General features: G+C 39.6%; 2 protein-coding genes across 3 annotated transcripts; one reads left to right on the top strand and one right to left on the bottom strand.

Annotated features, from left to right (window-relative positions):
- The first annotated feature begins 721 nt into the window (after nucleotides 1–721).
- Nucleotides 722–8,434, top strand: LOC311294866 (uncharacterized protein). Of its 2 annotated transcripts, XR_014628118.1 has the most exons (3): nucleotides 722–968; nucleotides 1,152–8,183; nucleotides 8,367–8,434. XR_014628118.1 is itself a non-coding variant. In XM_084415920.1 (2 exons), the coding sequence occupies exon 2, from the start codon at nucleotides 1,709–1,711 to the stop codon at nucleotides 7,754–7,756; it is 6,048 nt and encodes a 2,015-aa protein (XP_084272046.1). In that variant the 5' UTR covers nucleotides 722–968; nucleotides 1,152–1,708; the 3' UTR covers nucleotides 7,757–8,397. The 2 variants fall into 2 exon arrangements, 1 of the variants encoding a protein (XP_084272046.1); XM_084415920.1 differs by having other exon boundaries at nucleotides 1,152–8,397.
- A 5,838-nt stretch (nucleotides 8,435–14,272) lies between these two features.
- foxq2 (forkhead box Q2) lies at nucleotides 14,273–16,618 on the bottom strand. Its single transcript, XM_084417340.1, has 2 exons — nucleotides 15,749–16,618; nucleotides 14,273–14,975 (listed from the first exon to the last, which is right to left on the bottom strand). The coding sequence occupies exons 1-2, from the start codon at nucleotides 16,142–16,144 to the stop codon at nucleotides 14,619–14,621; spliced, it is 753 nt and encodes a 250-aa protein (XP_084273466.1). The 5' UTR covers nucleotides 16,145–16,618; the 3' UTR covers nucleotides 14,273–14,618.
- Nucleotides 16,619–18,392: the final 1,774 nt, after the last annotated feature.

The following is an 18,392-nucleotide window of genomic DNA, read 5'->3' as shown; positions in this document are numbered from 1 at the left end:
CGTAATGTGATCAAATCTAAATGAACTGTTTTAATTCAAGTAGAAATATAATTAAATTAAATTAATTTTAAAAAGCAGTATATGTAATATTAAGCAATACCAATGGACAACATGCAATTTGCTCTGCACCTTGTCATTGACTTTACACCTGTAATAGATGCAACAACAAAGGCCACTGTAATGCAGAGTATTAAAGAATATTCTTTAATACCTGTAATAACAGCATAACCATCTCTCAGGAACCTGGTGTCTTTGTTAGGGAGACGCCATCCTTTTCTTCCTTCTCCAGTTCTACAAGCACTCTGCGTCCACCTTCACCTTTGCACCCCCTTTATCCTCCTCTATCTCTTTCTCTCCATCTTCTCTTAACCCCCCCCCCCCCCCCCCCAATCCATCCTACCCTTCTATCAGTCCATGACCATTACGCTCATAAATCAATATTGACGACCCATCATCCAAAGGATGAATTACGGGACTGTGGATGGTCATGTGACCACCAGGTTTTACATTATGTTTTGGCTATTTAGTTGACGCCATTATGCACAGAAGAAAAAGAAGAAGAAATCACAGGGATTTGGAATGAAGTCCTTTCAATGCAAGGCAGAGGAAGGAGACGCATTATCGTCTTTAAAAGCACTTCATTGCCGTTTCTCTTCAACTGATAAAGAACGAGGTGTGAAAGAAATGTGTAACTGCCTGTCGCCAGTTTATTTCTGTATTAGCACTTTTACTATTTTGTTTCTTCTGAATTTAATGTTAAGAGTAAGACGGAACTAATTATTGGTTCCGCCCAGAGGTTTCCGGCCGGGCGCTTTGAGCGACGCACGGAGAAAAACTTTACGGCGAAAGAGACTGATTATTCCGCTGTTGTCGTGTTTAAGTGCATACATTTACAAGAAAATAGACAGAAGAAGATACGGGAGATCTGAAAGGATGTTTAGCACCTCTTTGTGATAAGCAGCAATGAGGTTTGTTAACTGTTTATTTTGCTATAAGGGTGTTTGTGTTGACATATGTTTTTCATGTGCCATTTTTTCTGATGTATAACATATAAAGTGTCTAGCTGTATATGAGCTGGATTATAACACAATATGTTGAGACATGCATTAGCATTATTTTGTTAATTTATTTATTTATTTTCTTTAAACCAGTTCTCACGGGTTGACCAACATTAAAGCCCTGTAAACCAAGACCTCTTGCCTCATGCCTGTCACTGGGGGAGCTTCAGTGAGAACTCATCTGCTCTGCATGAGTAGACGAGGAAGACAGTACCAAAGAGCCGTGATCCATGGGCAAGAAGGGACATCTCTACATCCAAGAGTGTGCATCTGCCCCTGACATTTACACATCTGCAGCATCCACAGAATAATCCAGGTGCCTTACCACAAATCCAGCTGAAGCCAAGAAGCTTAAATATTTTCCACAAGAGACTGTGACATATTTTTGCCTTTATATTCATACGGTATAGTTGCTTGCATGTTTAAGTGTTAACTAAGCTGCAACTAAAAGACTTGAAATGAAAATGTTCTGCATAATAGACTGAATTTTGCATTTCACAGATATTGATTTGTGTGAAGTAGATGTGAATATTTTCTAAAAACTAATACTAGTAGTTGAAAGTTTATAAATGTGAATAGCTATTGAGAAGTGAATCACTTAGCTTCTTGCCAAATTACATTTAACCCAAAATTAAGTACACCAAGTAACAATGTCAGAGCCTAGTCATACATCTAGCAGAAAGCAGGTTAGTGCAGGGAAAAATATAGAGCAGCAGTGCATAGACATGCAACCACAGGCCACTAAAGGCACAAGAGCTGATGACCACACTTCCTCACAAGAACCACGAAGGAGCCAAAGAGTCCGAAAATTAACGGAAAAGGGCCAAGAACTGTACAGTGAGCAAATAAGAAGATTTGCTCACCGTTTCACTGTGAGCTATGAGGAGTGGAAGGCTATCGCTAAGGACGCCAAGCAAGCCCTAAGTGGACAATGCTCTAACAACCTGCTACATGAATACATCAGCAAAGTAAGCGTAGCCTCAAAAAATCTGAACATTGCTTATGAAGAGTTGAGGCACATAGACAACCCTGATCAGGACACACGTCGCAGAATTGACACCTGTGATGCAGTAACCAGGAAGATCATCCAAAGTGCAAAAGATCGTTTGGAGACAGCAGATAACGGTGGAGGAAATGAAGAACAAGGCCACAGGGCGACATCGTCTATATTCAGGTCTGTAGCCTCAGACAAGAAAAGTGTCAAATCCCAATTCACTAAGTCCTCTCATGCTCAAGGCAGCTCCAGACATTCAAGTCGGATTTCTGCTAGCAGACAAGATGCCGCTGCTGAAGTTGCTGCCAATGAAGCTACTCTAGAAGTACTACTAGAACAAGAGTGTTGCATTGAGGAATTGGAAAAGCTTGAAGCTGAAGCTGCAGAGAGACAAAAGGTGCTAGATGCAAAGCGCAGACAACTGGAGCGACTAGAGACAGTTAAAAGGTTAAAAGCTGCTAAGGCACGTCAGCGAGTGTATGATCAGAGTGAGTGCTCAGATGAAGAAATAAGCAGTCTACTCCATCAAAGTGTCTGTATTAAGGAAAGGGAAGAAGCGAAACATGAAAATAATCTGTTGCAGCACCATTCCTCACCACAAGACTGGGCACACTCAAAGCAAGATGACAGCACAGCAGCTCTTGTTAGAGCACTTGCAGAGTCCATAAGTGCAGGTCGTCTTCCGATACCTGAACCAACAATATTCAGTGGCGACCCACTCAGATTCAATGACTGGAAGGTTTCGTTTCAGACACTCATTGATCGGAAAAACATTCCAACTGAAGAAAAGATATATTACTTGCGAAAGTATGTGGGTGGACCTGCTAAAAAGGCTATAGAGAGCTACTTCCTGCTTGGTTCAGAGTCAGCCTATCATGCAGCATGGAGGATCCTCGAGGAAAGATATGGGAATCCATTCCTCATAGCCAAAGCCTTCAGAGACAAGCTCGAGGGATGGCCCAAGATAAGCTCCAAAAGCAGTATCGAACTTCAAGAATTTGCTGATTTCCTTCGGAGCTGTGAGGCTGCTATGACTCAGATCAGAGGCCTCAATGTACTTAATGACTGCAATGAGAACCAGAAGTTACTTGCAAAACTTCCAGACTGGCTGACCTCGAGATGGAACAGAAAGGTAATAGAAGTCGAGGAAGAAAGTCACACATTCCCAAGCTTCCAGCAGTTTGTAGAGTTTCTCTCACGTGAAGCTAAGATTGCAAATAACCCAATAACATCTTTCCATGCTCTGAAACCTGTTGAAGATAAGCAGATCAAGGTTTTAAAGAACAGAGCTGTAGGAGCTAAAGTACTAGCAACTAACTCAGATGAAAGGGCTTCCTCCACAAGCTGTTTCTTTTGTGAGAAGTCAGGTCACAGTCTACACAAGTGTTGGAAATTTATGGATAAGACCATCTCTGAGCGAATCAAGTTTGTTCAAGGGATGAAGTTGTGCTTTGGCTGTCTGAAGCCTGGCCATCGCTCAAAAGAGTGTGAAAATAGGAAGATCTGCGATACTTGTGAGAAAGGACATCCAACCTGCCTACACGATAATCGCAGCAAAGAAAGAGGAATGTCAACAAGGACTGGTAGGGAAATGGAGCGTGACAAGTCAAGAGAAGGAACAACAGATCGTTCACAAGAAAAGATGACAAGAACACCACGCGAGGTAACATCTAACAGAGTTATCCAGAACGTTAAAAGCACCCATACATCCTCAGTCATTCCTGTGTGGTTGTCAACTGCAAGTAAGCCAAATCATGAAGTTCTTGTGTACGCTCTCCTCGATACACAGAGTGACACGACCTTCATCCTTGAAGAGACAGCAAAGGTGCTTCACACTAAAGATGAACCAGTCCAGTTAAAGCTCTCCACGATGACTTCAAGAAATACAGTGGTGCCTAGCAGAAAGCTGACTGATCTACAAATAAGAGGATTCTACTCGGATAAGATAATCTCTCTGCCAGTAACTTACTCAAGAGAATTCATCCCTGCAAACAGAGATCATATTCCCACACCAGAGACTGCCAAGTCATGGTCTCACCTTGAGCACATTGCAGATGAAATTGCTCCTCTACAGAGCTGTGATGTCGGTCTACTAATTGGCTACAACTGTCCTCAAGCTCTTGTACCAAGACAAGTGGTTGCTGGAGAAGAAAGTGAGCCCTTTGCTCAGAGAACAGACCTGGGTTGGAGTATAGTTGGTTATGGCAACCCATGTCTTGACTTTGGAGATGCTTTTGGAACAAGTCACCATGTCATTGTGAAGCAAGTGATATCAGTTCTTCCAAATCTCCCAAGCGAAGTGCACTATGTCTGTAGAGCGCAGATCAAGGAACTAATCCTTCCAACAGACGTCATCAAGGTGTTGGAATCTGATTTTGTAGAAAGGGCTTCGGAAGATGAACACCTTTCTCAAGAGGATCTTCAGTTCATGTCAATTATGGAAAGTGGCATCAGACTCAAGGAAGACGGTCACTATGAAATGCCACTTCCCTTCAAGAAAGGAAGACCAAACTTACCAGATAACAAGATATGTGGCATCCACCGTCTCAGATGTCTGGAGAAAAAGTTAAAGGGAAATGAGCAGTACTACAAAGACTATAAGGCCTTCATGGATGAGACAATAGCTCGTGGAGATGCCGAGCTTGTCCCTGAAGAGGATGTCAGCAAGACTCCAGCGTGGTACATTCCCCACCATGGGGTGTATCATCCCCAAAAGCCTGGTAAGATCCGTGTCGTTTTCGACTGCTCCGTAAGGTTTCAAGGGACATCCCTGAATGACCATCTCCTGACTGGCCCAGAGTTAACGAACACCTTGGTGGGAGTTTTGTGTCGGTTCAGAAAGGGTCGTGTGGCAATTATGTGTGACATAGAACGTATGTTCCACCAGTTCCATGTTAAGAAAGAGGACCAAGATTATCTCAGATTCTTGTGGTGGAAGGATGGAGATCTTAAAGCCCAGCCCTCCATTTATCGAATGAAAGTCCACTTGTTCGGTGCAGCTTCATCACCTGGATGTGCTAACTATGGCCTGAAGCATCTTGCTGCTCAAGGACAAGAACGCTTTAGAGAAGAGACCATCAGGTTCATCCAGAAGAACTTCTACGTCGATGATGGATTGACAAGCGTAGAATCTGAAGACCAAGCAATCCAATTAGTGAAGGAAGCAAGAGAGCTTTGTCGCACAGGCAAACTTCGATTGCACAAGTTTATCTCCAACAGCAAAGAAGTCTTAGCCACAATTCCTGAGGAAGAGTGTGCTAAAGCTGTCAAGGATTTGACCATGATGTTGGGAGAACCACTGATGGAAAGAGCACTGGGGGTACAGTGGTGTGTGACTTCTGATGAGCTGCAGTTCAGAGTGGTTGTCAAAGAAAATCCACTTACACGCAGAGGGGTCCTGTCCACAGTTGCCTCTGTGTATGACCCACTTGGATTTGTGGCACCCTTCATCCTGGTAGGAAAGCAGATCCTGCAGCAGATGTGTCGTGATAAGCTCAGTTGGGATGATCCTTTGTCTGATGACCTTCGACCCCTGTGGGAGTCTTGGGTGCAAGATCTAAAAAACTTGGCTGAGGTGAGAGTCCAAAGATGCTATCTGCCATCAGGCTTCAAGGTCCAGCATTATGAGCTCCACCACTTCTCTGACGCTAGCGTGTCAGGCTATGGAGAGTGCTCGTATCTAAGAGCAGTCAGTACAACAGGCGAGGTCCACTGCTCCTTAGTCATGGGAAAGTCCAGAGTTGCTCCTACTAAAGTCATGACTATACCAAGACTCGAGCTGTCAGCAGCAGTGGTAGCAGTCCGGACCAGTGACATGCTTAAGAAAGAACTAGAAATAGACTGCCAACAAGAATGTTTCTGGACTGATTCAAAGGTTGTACTTGGGTACATCAGTAATGAAGCCAGAAGATTTCATGTTTTTGTAGCAAATAGAGTTGAGCGCATCAAACTAAGTACAGAGGCCGGACAATGGAGATATGTAGCTTCAGAAGACAACCCAGCTGACCACGCCTCAAGGGGTGTCACGGCAAAACAACTCACAGCTTCTAACTGGTTCACAGGTCCAGACTTTCTTTGGCAGAAAGAGTTACCAACTGGAGTTGTCATGGTGGGAGAGATCGAGAGCAGTGACCCAGAGGTCAAGAAAGCTCAGGTTCATGACACTCAGGCAAAAGAAGCAAAAACACTTCTAGAGCGTCTGCACAAGTTCTCAGACTGGGCAAGATTGGTGAAAGCTGTTGCCAGACTCAAGCGCCGTGCTAAGGAAATCAAAGGTCTCAAGCCAAAGTCCTGTGAGGCCTCGAGCTTGGAGGAAAGGAAAGAGGCGGAGCTGACCATAATCAAGATGGTGCAGGAAGCAACTTTCTCTCAAGAAATTCAACGCCTTAGACATCATAAGGAGACAAAGCTCAAAGACAAAGCCAACCAGCTGCACAAACTATGTCCGTTCCTAGATGATCAAGGTGTAATCAGAGTAGGAGGCCGCTTAGCTCATGCTGCCCTACATCCACACGTGAGGCATCCAGCAATCCTTCCTAGAGACAGTCATGTTTCTGCATTGCTCGTCAAGCACTATCATGAAAGAGTGTACCATCAAGGTCGAGGAATGACTATTAATGAACTCCGAGCCAATGGCATATGGATCTTGGGTTGCAGCAAGCTTGTTTCATCCCATATTCACAAGTGCACAAGTTGCAGAAAGTTTAGAAGATGCACAGAGCAACAAAGGATGGCAGACCTTCCAGAAGAGCGGATGGAAACAACTGCTCCATTCACTTACTGTGGAATGGACTGCTTCGGACCGTTTCACATTAAGGAAGGAAGAAAGGAGCTAAAGCGTTATGGGCTGTTGCTCACCTGCATGTGTTCCAGAGGAGTTCACATTGAAGCACTTGATGACTTGACCTCAGATGCCTTTATCAATGCTCTGCGTTCATTCATCGCCATTCGTGGATCAGTAAGGCAGATAAGGTGTGATCAAGGGACAAACTTTGTTGGAGCAAGGCGTGAGTTCATTGAAGCATTGAAACAGATGGATCAAGAGGAGCTCAAAGATTTGGGGTGCGAGTTCGTCATGAACACCCCGGCCTCAAGTCATATGGGTGGGGTCTGGGAAAGACAGATCCGCACTATCAGAAGTGTCCTGGCGTCCATTCTACAACAGTCATCCAGACAACTTGACTCCTCTTCCCTAAGAACATTTCTATATGAGGCCATGGCGGTTGTGAATAGCAGACCTCTAACCACTGATAATCTGAACGATTCTACTAGTCCAGAGCCCTTGACACCAAACCACATCTTGACCATGAAATCCACAATCATTCTCCCTCCTCCTGGAAAGTTTGTCAAGGAGGATCTCTACCTCCGCAGAAGATGGCGCAGAGTTCAACTCTTAACCAACAACTTTTGGGTACGATGGAGAAAGGAGTACCTCTTAAATCTCCAACACAGACAGAAGTGGACCAAAAATCGCAGAAATGCAAAGGTCGGTGACATTGTTCTGTTACAAGATGCTGCTACACCACGAAACCAATGGAAGCTAGCAAGAGTCATCGAGGTGTATCCTGGAAGCGATGAAAGAGTGAGGAGACTCAAGTTACTCATCAGTGACTCCTCCCTGGATGGAAGAGGAAAGCGTACATCCAAACCTGTTTACCTGGAGAGACCCATTCAGAAAACAGTTACATTGGTAGAAGCAGACTGATGGTTCTATCATACACTCAAACACAGTTTATTAGTTGTTTATTAGGATAGAGCTTAGTTTAGTTTATTAGGATAGAATTCATTTTAATTTATTCATGCAATATGTTTGTCTCCAAGTTTAAGAAATCACTTGTGATTTGGTGGGAGTGTAACTGCCTGTCGCCAGTTTATTTCTGTATTAGCACTTTTACTATTTTGTTTCTTCTGAATTTAATGTTAAGAGTAAGACGGAACTAATTATTGGTTCCGCCCAGAGGTTTCCGGCCGGGCGCTTTGAGCGACGCACGGAGAAAAACTTTACGGCGAAAGAGACTGATTATTCCGCTGTTGTCGTGTTTAAGTGCATACATTTACAAGAAAATAGACAGAAGAAGATACGGGAGATCTGAAAGGATGTTTAGCACCTCTTTGTGATAAGCAGCAATGAGGTTTGTTAACTGTTTATTTTGCTATAAGGGTGTTTGTGTTGACATATGTTTTTCATGTGCCATTTTTTCTGATGTATAACATATAAAGTGTCTAGCTGTATATGAGCTGGATTATAACACAATATGTTGAGACATGCATTAGCATTATTTTGTTAATTTATTTATTTATTTTCTTTAAACCAGTTCTCACGGGTTGACCAACATTAAAGCCCTGTAAACCAAGACCTCTTGCCTCATGCCTGTCACTGGGGGAGCTTCAAAATGAATAGGCCGCTTGGTGATGCAAAGCAGATGCCGTAGCTCTTAACAAGAAGTTTCATACAAACACACACCCACACATTCACGCAGAGGGAATATGATCGATGCTACGTTTTCTGTTTTCACAAGAGTGTTCCGATGCATTCATACGCCTCACATAGTGAGTAATCAAATGCTCACGATGTCGGACTGAGTTTCTTGCAAGGTGTCCATCTATTTGTGGGAAGCTACAGTCTTCTCATCTGCAGAATTGAGGGACGAGGCCTGTGCTTAAGCCTCAAAATTAAAATATGTGGGCTGGTAAGAGAGCCAATCAGAGAAGTGCTTTTTATTGCCCTCTGGCCACTTCTGACCTCTTGACCCTGGCCATGACCCCTCAGGCCAAAGGTTACCCTCAGGGGTCGGAAAAGATCACTGGCAGGCAGGTCTAAGAGTTGTCACCATGGAAACCATTGGAGATAGATGAAGATAGGGAGGTAGAGGGGAGATCATGATGCTTTCCAAGGTCCTCTTTGTTTCATCGCCCAGTGGTTTTGTGGGTTTAGGATCCCCCTGCTGGACAAAACCAGCCGGTTTAGGTTGAAAACTGAATCAGAAGGTCATTGGTTGCTATTTCTTTTGCTAAACACATATTATTAGACTGTAAATATTAGCATATTCTATCATATGGGTTTCATTCAGTGATTTAATCTTTTTTTTTTTTGCAGGTTTCAGATAGCACATCAAATTGGCTACACTATATGGCCAAAAGTTTTATTGGCTGAGACTTCAATACAATGTGGAGGATTGGTTTTGAAATGAAATTCAAATGAAATTTCTAATTCATTGAAATGAAACTCCTACAACTATATGGTGTTCTTGTGTCCATATAGTTGTAGACCTTATTCACAGCAGCGCCATTTTTGGGTTAGGGTACCGATTTTTAACGGCAATGAAAGCGAGGCTGTGAGGGATAGACATAGCCTACATCTCTTTAGTGGGTTGCTCTGTTATTTAATGTCTTTTTTTGGGTCGTTCTGCTGACGAAACACCGCAAAAATATCTTACAGAGAAATTTCAGTAGACAAAAAACTCCATAAGCTGTAGAAAATTATAAGTGATATAGGAGCTTTATACAGCTTTTTTACAGCGGATGCTTGTAAAACGGGGACGTATACGCTATTTCCTGTGAATGTGCAAGAATTTCGCGCTGCAAACCAGTATTTTTTTGATTATGATAATAATATAACATGTTAACAAATACCAGTTTGCGACGTCAAGCAGCATAACGGACTGTTTTAGAACAGCTAAAATAAATAGCCTAGAAGCGGCTGACACCAGAAGTCTTGCACTTTTAAGTTAAAAATAGCTGCGTCTGCTCTTTCTTTAAAAATAAAATGGATAAATAAATCCTGTGAGTACAATGAGCGTATTGTGCCACCTAGTGTTTAGATTGTGTATAGATTGCTAAAAAACAAACAAAGCAGAAAGGTCGTGCAAAGATAATGATACTTTCACCCTAACAGTCAGTCTGATTGCAATTAGTCAAGCTAGATTTTTAAAGAATCTCCCCAAGCACCTTAGTGTAAATTCTATTGTAATAAGTATTCAGAAAAAAAAAAAAAAAAAAGAAAGAAAGAAAATAACTTCAGTTGTCTATATCAGCCATTGCGCCTTAGAAGCCAAATCTGTACTGTTAGGCAGCCTCAAATCTGATGATCTGGGGTAAGTCTGTCTTAACCAAACTGTGCTGATCCTGCGTTGCACAGTTAATCACCAGGTAGCAGAAAGCTTTGGCACCGTGAAGGCGTTTGATCAAATCAGCTTTGGAATGCTGAATAGGACTAAAACCGGGGCCAGAATGTTTTGATCGGCCTTTGCCCCACGACTCATCTCTTCTTACCCCACTGTCCGTTAATCAGGCCCACGTCTCCGGCGTTAATCTCCGCCCCCTCCCATGTACCTAATTAGATTAAGGGGATCAACACACCAAGCACTCCTCCACAGCTTGGCTGAGGGGACAGGCCTTTGATTAGAACGAGAAAATGAACAGAAGTCAGTAACACACGCATGTGTGTCTCTTTACCAGTGATACAGTGTGTTGAGATGGGAGTGAAAATGCTTGAGCATTTACACTGTGAGCTTTTTTGCCATTCTGGAGAAATTGCATCATGATAGCAGGGATGTTTTATCTTAAGTCATGTAATATTTGACCAAAAGTTAAATGAAAACTAGCCAACAGCAATGAAAACAGATTCACTCAAAACTGTGTGAGTTTGTGCTCAAAAGAGAGAGAGAGAGAGAGAGAGAGAGAGAGAGAGAGAGTGCAAATTGCAACCTGTTCAACAGCTTCTTCTAAACATAAGGCACGCATATGCAAGAGAATTAACGTCCTAAAGCTGTCAAAGGCAAGAGGATTTAATGCCGAGGACCTTTCATGGGAATTAAGCAAATTAATGCAAAGAAAAGAAAGATTTGGTTCAGAAAATTTAATTAGATGGCTTTGTAACAGTGATAATTGCTTAAAACCCTTGTTTCTTGGGTAGGTTCCCACTCCACTCTCCCATAATTGTGGATATTTATGTCTCAGTTATCCTTCAATGAAAAAGGAGTACATTGTTAATTATATATCATTTTTCTTCAAATAAATGTGTGTTGTATTTTTGTTGGTTGATAGAAATACACATTTAATTGGTCAATTAAATATGTATAATTAATAATAATAATAATATTTTTTTTCCAATAATATACAGCTATATTATAAAAAAACACACAAAACTTTGCCAAAATGCCAGTTTTGTCAAGTATCCTCTTAAATTAGTTCAATTAAGTCTTAAATGAACATTGTGAGAAAATGGGTTGTGTGTCAGATCCACTTGATGTGCCTCGGGTCTTAAAGTGACAGCAGCCTAATAAACCTGCTGCTGTTTGTCATTAAGGATAAAGAACAAAGAAATCACTCACTCGCTGTTCTTGACTGAATAACTTTTGTAGCTTTAGTAAGGATTAATCTATATTTATCATTTAAGCAGTGAAGACTGTGAAGTGTTTGATAACTTTATTCAATTTCTGTATACCTGTTAGACCTACCTGAAAAGCACTGTTTACAACGTTACATGGGTCAAAAAAAACAAAAACAAACTTTTTGTGCATTTTGCCAGGGCAAGTAAAAATCTGAACTGGTCTGACTGACTTTTTAGCCCTGATGTATTGAAGGGCACATCAGGTAAATGTGACATTTATTATAATGGGTTTATGAGAAAATTGTTTTAAGTTCACTTAAATTAAAAGTTGTATTTTTTAAAGCCTAATAAATGTTCAAATGAATAGCTTTCAACTCTGTAATGCTGAATGACTATAATTAATGGCTAAAATAATTTCAGTATCAGTATCAGTATTGGTATCGGTGATACTGGCCTTCTTTCATAAAAAGATGCCATTAAACAAATATTTAAAATATAGCCTTCTGTCTTTATGTTGTTTCTACATTAATTTGGAGTTTAAATGTGAAATTATTACAATATAAAAATATATTAAAAACTTTAATATTAGGTGTAATAATCGCGATTAATTACAGAAAAATTTGTGATTAATTAGTAAATTTTTTTAATCGATTGACAGCACTAATATATATATATATATATATATATATATATATATATATATATATATATATATATATATATATATGTGTACACACACACACACACACACTATATATATATAAGTAAAGCTGCAGTCCGTAACTTTTTTGGGTTAAAAATGATCCAAAATACATTTTTGAGCAAGTACGTAACCAGCCAGTTAGCTCGATTCAAAACGGTAAGCTTGTAATAATGCTTTTTAATTCCAGTGGTACTGGTGGATTTCCGCGGGAAATTCAAGCATGTCTTTGCACGTCACATCTGTACACATAAAGAAAGTGTCTCGGCTAGTAGGCTATATTGCGTGTGAGAATGTTGGAGGTGGAGATTTATAGCCTTTTCTCACAGCACTTGATATAATTAAACTTATCAATTTGACGGCGGATCCAGAAAGGTTCAAACGACAATCACCTGTGACAACTGGAGATTCACCCGTTGTAAAACGCAAAAGAGATGGCGACAAAGAGGAAAAACTACGGACTGCAGCTTTAAATATATTTATTAGGAGTCTATATAGTATGTGCACTATTATTAAGACCTCTCTGAACAAGTGTCAGAAAGTATGTTAGCTTTATATTAAATTTAAATAATTAAAATTAGAAAGCACACTGTTTTATTTCATAGCAGTGGCGTCTTCACAGGAATAAATGTGAATTTTGACTGTAAAAATGTGTAGATAGGGTCACTAATTTGAGTTCTCTTTTTCTCCAGGCGGGTCAGGGTTATGCAAATGACTGCCTCTACATGGTGTCTTTAATTCATCCTTTCAAAAGTGAAGTGTGTCAAGACTGCTGTCTTCCTGAAGCTGGTAGGAATCAGAGACCTCTTAAAGGCGTCAGGATGTAAGCCGAAATCATAATTTAGCCACTAATTATTCTGTCCAGATGTCCAACATTAGCTCATGACCCTCTTGATCTGCTCACGGTAATGCCGTTTTGAGGCTACATCTCGCCCCACACTCGGCTAACTCATCCCTCCCTCCCTCTTCTCCAGCAGAAGTGTAGGTCCTCACCCGAGGAACGCTTACCAGATTATGCTGTGTGATAAGCTTCCTATTTTTCGAAACTGCATGGCGATTTATGGGATTATCTGGGTACTTATCCCGGAGTCGGCTTTGGGCAGCCTGCCGAAATCTCTTAGACTAAAGATTTGGCTTCTGAGCTCTTCTGTCTAATTATTATCTGGAGTGGCCACATCCGTGAGGAATGTGTTCACTTTTTTTACACCATTCATAATGTCCTCCCAAAGTGATGCTTGCACACTAACACACTTGGTGAGAAATTAAATGGTATTATTGTATTACTGGTCTTAATCATTTGTTATGTTGCCTTCTAAGATTTTTTAACCTAATTTCACAGTTTGCCTATATCTGTTTAAGCGCACAGGATTTTGTACTATCCTTATGGAGCTTATTAGTTATATCTCTAATTGCACAATGCAGTTATATATAGCCTATATATATAATTTTTTTTTTTTTTTTTTTTTACTGGATGTTTGGTTTATATATTCCAGTACGTAATGTTGGTTATCACAAATGAAGAAAAAAAAAGCCGTACCATGAGTCCAGCAGGCGTAATGATATGACGCAGCGCCTGAAAATATAACTTCCAACGTGACCGGGACTAAGTTTGTCTAACCTATTAAGACCAATTTTCAGGCGCTGCGTCATATCATTACGCCTGCTGGACTCATGGTACGGCAGCAAAGTTTCTTGATTATTACACAGGAATGAGAGTATAGTTCCTAGCCATATCAGCCTAGAAAATCGCAAACTTTACATTTTTTTTTGAGAGATGCTAATGGTCTTGTCCGATTCAATGATCTATGCTAAGCTATGCTAAAAGTGGTACCGCCAGACCCGGAGATCGGCTGAATGGATTCGAAAACGGTAAAACTCAACTGTTTAACTCTGGGGGAGTTGTAAAATGAGCCTATTTCCAAAAAAGTGGAGTATCCCTTTAAGTGAATAGGGCCATTTTGTAAACCTTAAAATATCACTGTTTCAAAAGTTTAGCTTCAAGACGAAAACAATGAGCTTTAACATATTTTTAGTGTGAAGAAAATCACATATTAACCTTTTCTGTGGAAGGTTATTTCAATTATTTTTTATAGGTTATTTTACTTCACAATGCCATAAACCCTAAAATGTACTACATGTAAAAATGCTGCTTTTAAACAGCTTTACAACTCAAATAATACACACATTTGAACAGAACAAGTGCTTTTATAAAATGATAAGATTGACATTTCTGTTTTTAAATCCTGTAAAAATTGGCCTCATTTACTTCCATTGTAAGCGCCTCAATGTAACCTTGAATTTTGCAATACATTTTTTTGTGGTAATCAACATTATGCCACAAATGCTGGTGATTAAGTTCCACTTGCACAGACTCCTTTAAGAGGATGCAATGAATAAGAAAATGCAATACTTTTCATCTAACTTTATTTGTTTTTTTATTTTACAAATAAATGTGCACATATACAAGATGGATTAGAAAATATGTACAATTAAATTTCCAACACTGTTACATGCAGACATTATTTCAGAGTCCGGTTATATCAATCCATGAAGGGATGGTGTGCGATGTGTCTGAAGTGCAGCCCAGCTCCAGTAGACTCTGGGCGAGAAGCTCATCATTAACGGATGGGATGGTGGGCAACACCAACACGGTGTCCGTTTCAGGCGGACGAGGGTTTGGTAATGCGCAGGTAGAGCGAAGGGCAGCTGTCCCGTTACTCTGCGGATCCTTCTCCGGGCTCGACGCCGGTGGTAGTCCCCATTAGAGAAGTCTTGAAAGTTGGCTGGATGAATAGCCCAGAAATGGCCCTTGCCGTTGTCACTGCGGCCGGCTTTGATGAAGCACTCGTTTAAAGAGAGGTTGTGTCTGACGCTGTTTCTCCAGTTCTTGTCCTGTTTAAAGAGTAGACAATGTGAATTATGGCTCATATGAAAGTCAAAGATAATACTTGGACCTCTGAGTATGAAAGGTCTATAAACAAAATGGTCAGTGTATAAATTATTATCAAGAAATTGCGAAGGAATGGTACAATTTAAGAATGACCCTGAATTTGTGAAAATTCACTTGGAGTCGAATCTTTTGGTTTTAACAATAAAAATCTGAATGTAATTCTTTGTCAGATCATGGGATTCAAACTTGGTTTAACAGATAAAGATCCAATGACTTTGTTAGATAGTCAAATCAGAACCCAGTTCATAATATTTAGCTGTGGTTTGTTTCCTTGTCTTTGTGTTGTAGGTCTTTTAAAGAAGTGCTTTGCCAAAATGCAGTTTGTAAACAACAGGATTACGGTTTGTAGACTTCCTCAGCACTTATTAGAAAAATGGTTTGGTAATGATTACAAATGTGAAGTACTGCAGTGTAAAAAAAAATAAGTTGCTGCCTAAGTAAATTAAGTAAAATTTCATTTTCAAATGAAGTAAAATCAACTTGAATGTTTAAGTCATTTCAACTCAAATTACATTAAACTGACTTTAAAATGAGTTTAATCTTGTAAAAAAAGTTGAAAATTACAAAACTTATTTTTGATGAGTTAAAGCAATGTAAAAACAAATGTCATACCTTATTGATCATATATTTTTGAATTTTCAAGAGATTTGTAGCAAAATTGCCTAACATTTGCTGACAAACTTTTTGAGGGAGCTTAGTTGCTTTCAAACAATACCTTGCTTTTGAAGTAAGGATAGTGATCCATGATCCACTGGTAAATATCACACAGCAGGAGTTTCTTTTCTTCTGAATCCAAGATGGCCATGGAAATGAGGGCAATGTAAGACTGCGCTGGCTTCTCATCCGCTCCTTCACTCTTCTCGCTCGCCTTCTCGTGTTCCTCTTCACATTCGGTATCTTCGTTTTCCTGGTCCTCAGATTTTTCGCTATCCTGTTCTGAGAGAGTTTTTCGTTCGGTTTCGTCGACTGTGGTTTGAAGACATTCAGATGGAGGGACGTTGTGCTCTGGTTCTGCTCTCTCAGTGTTGCGTCCCTTATTGTACAATAGGTAGTCAATGGTGAACTGAAGTCCCAGTTGTTCTCGATTGCTGCGGCATGTGTTGTCCTCCATTTCTGTATTGTTGGATCTCTTAGTGGTTGAAAATTCAATTTTTGGAACCCACTAACATTTTGTCCTGGTTTGACTGTCTTTTCAAGAAGCGCAGTTAAAGATTAGTCCAACAAACAATTAATTCGGTAACAGATGTGACGTCAGTCTCCGAGGCATGCGTAAACCGAGTGAACAGGTAAATATGTTCGTTAAGTTGCGTGTTTGTTCGCTTAGCTACCTGTTCAGGCCGAACAACAACATCAGTTTCGAATCTTCCTAGAAAGCCTCCTTCTAGATAGACTTCTCTCACAATGACCAGAGAGTTAACGCCACTTAATTTAAATGCTCTGCATATTTAACCACGTAATTAGAAGCAATGTGGGGTACAAGAGAGTTAGAGGCAGGGGGTCTAATTGAGGGGGATTATTTTTTATTAACCCAAGCAAATCTTTGTAATTACGAGAGATTACACAGATTAATGTACACAAATTGTCTCGGGTGGTGGCTGCAGTGGTACAACATGACCTCTGGGTGTGTTTATCCTGTTTGGGTCAAGTCTTTAGGACCAAAACAAAAGCGTTCTGTATTTTTGATTACTGCAACTAAACAGTTTTAAAATCCGCTTTCATGCACTAATGTCAATATGAATGTTAAAAATTGTAGTACAGTATCTTTATTTATGATTTTTTGTTGTTGTGTTCAATCAACAGTTAACAGTTGAAGTAGCCTAATATACAGTATGCAGTATGCATACCTTTTAATTTAATTCCAAACATTAAAGTTTTGTTTTAAGACAGCATTTCCAATAAAATTTCACATTCACATTTATGCTTTAGGTATAGACACTTTTATCCAAAACTGCACTTAAAGTATATTTTCTTTCTTTCATATTTTCGCACGCTTATACCCTGGGAATCGAACCCATGACCTTGCCGTTGCTAGCACCATTTTCTACTGTTTGAGTTATAGAAATTCTAGAAATACTAATGTAGAAAGCATTTTTCTTTTTCTTTCAGGTCTATTGTAAAGAAAATACTAATAATACTACTTTAAATAATACTTTTCTTAAAAAATAAATTAAAATTGATTTTCAAATGGATAAAAAAAAATACTTTAAATGAAATCTGGTGTCAGCATAAAATACATTTTAAAATATGAAAGTGTATCTTTTTATCTACTAAATAAATCTAATATAATAAATTAAACATCAAATATGTTATAAAGTACCTACTGAATGAACAAATGTAAATATTGTTTAAAATAGAATGCATAAGTGTGGCTCTTATGAGATTTAAGTCTCACAGTCCACAGGACATTGCATAACAGTGCAGCACATAACAGAAATGAGATGGGATTGTGAAGTATCTCATTACTGGTTTCAGTTTAAGTATAGGCCTAAATAAAATACTGTTTTTCTCTGACATTTATTTTTATATGTTTTATTTTATTTAATAAAAAGTGTTGAACTGGGTCAACATCTGCACCAAGATTCTTATTTTGCATAATACAACTTTTTACCAGAGGTCTATATGTGAACAAGCATGTTGTATTGGTTTCAGATTATCCAAATGAGTGCCCTATAAGACTTTGTCAATTAGTTAATTATAGGTCTTTCAAGGTAGTTATTGGATTACATGTGAAACTGTGTTCCTGTTAAAGCCTCTGTTAGTGTGGTTGTTTGTCTGTTGTTGACCTGACACTGGAGTGGACAATGATATTACTGGGACGTGAGTGAGTGATGTCTTCACTCAAAAGGTAGGAGAGTTGGAGCATTTGAACGTGGACTATATCCCTATGACTCATGTGCATATTTGACTTAAAATAGCTGCAAACACACACACACACACACACACACACACACACACACACACACACTTCCATGTGCTATATGCAGTCTTGTAATGTCAGACTCTTATAATACACATACAGATAAAGAAAAGAAAAGATTCAAAGAGCTGCACTAAGTAATTAGGCTTTTCTATGCTTTTAATATGTGACAATTCGAACTCACAAAGACAGTTCTGTTGAATGTTAATGTCAAGGTTCTAGAAAACAAAGAGATTTTTTTCTATTCACATACAACCATTTAACAGAACAGTTATTACAATTATATTAAAATAAACTTTACTGAAAATATATAATTACTAAATGCTACCTGCCTGAATGCCACAAAAAGAAACTTTAATAGATCTTCCAAAGAACATTCTGAAGTTCTTCTCATGGGAAGTGACTTAGCATGGATTTTGTGGGAGAACAGGTGGACTAGACG

The sequence above is a fragment of the Rutilus rutilus genome (assembly GCF_951802725.1).
Source record: "Rutilus rutilus genome assembly, chromosome: 8".
NCBI classification, from domain to species: Eukaryota; Metazoa; Chordata; class Actinopteri; order Cypriniformes; family Leuciscidae; genus Rutilus; species Rutilus rutilus.
This window is presented reverse-complemented; position numbering and strand designations above follow the sequence as displayed.

Excerpts from the sequence above, each read along its gene's own strand:
- LOC311294866 (XM_084415920.1), top strand. The coding sequence starts at position 1,709 with ATGTCAGAGCCTAGTCATACATCTAGCAGAAAGCAGGTTAGTGCAGGG.
- foxq2 (XM_084417340.1), bottom strand. The coding sequence starts at position 16,144 with ATGGAGGACAACACATGCCGCAGCAATCGAGAACAACTGGGACTTCAG. Across the intron at positions 14,976-15,748 it reads ATCCTTACTTCAAAAGCAAG|GACAAGAACTGGAGAAACAG; the intron begins GTATTGTTTGAA and ends CTCTTTAAACAG.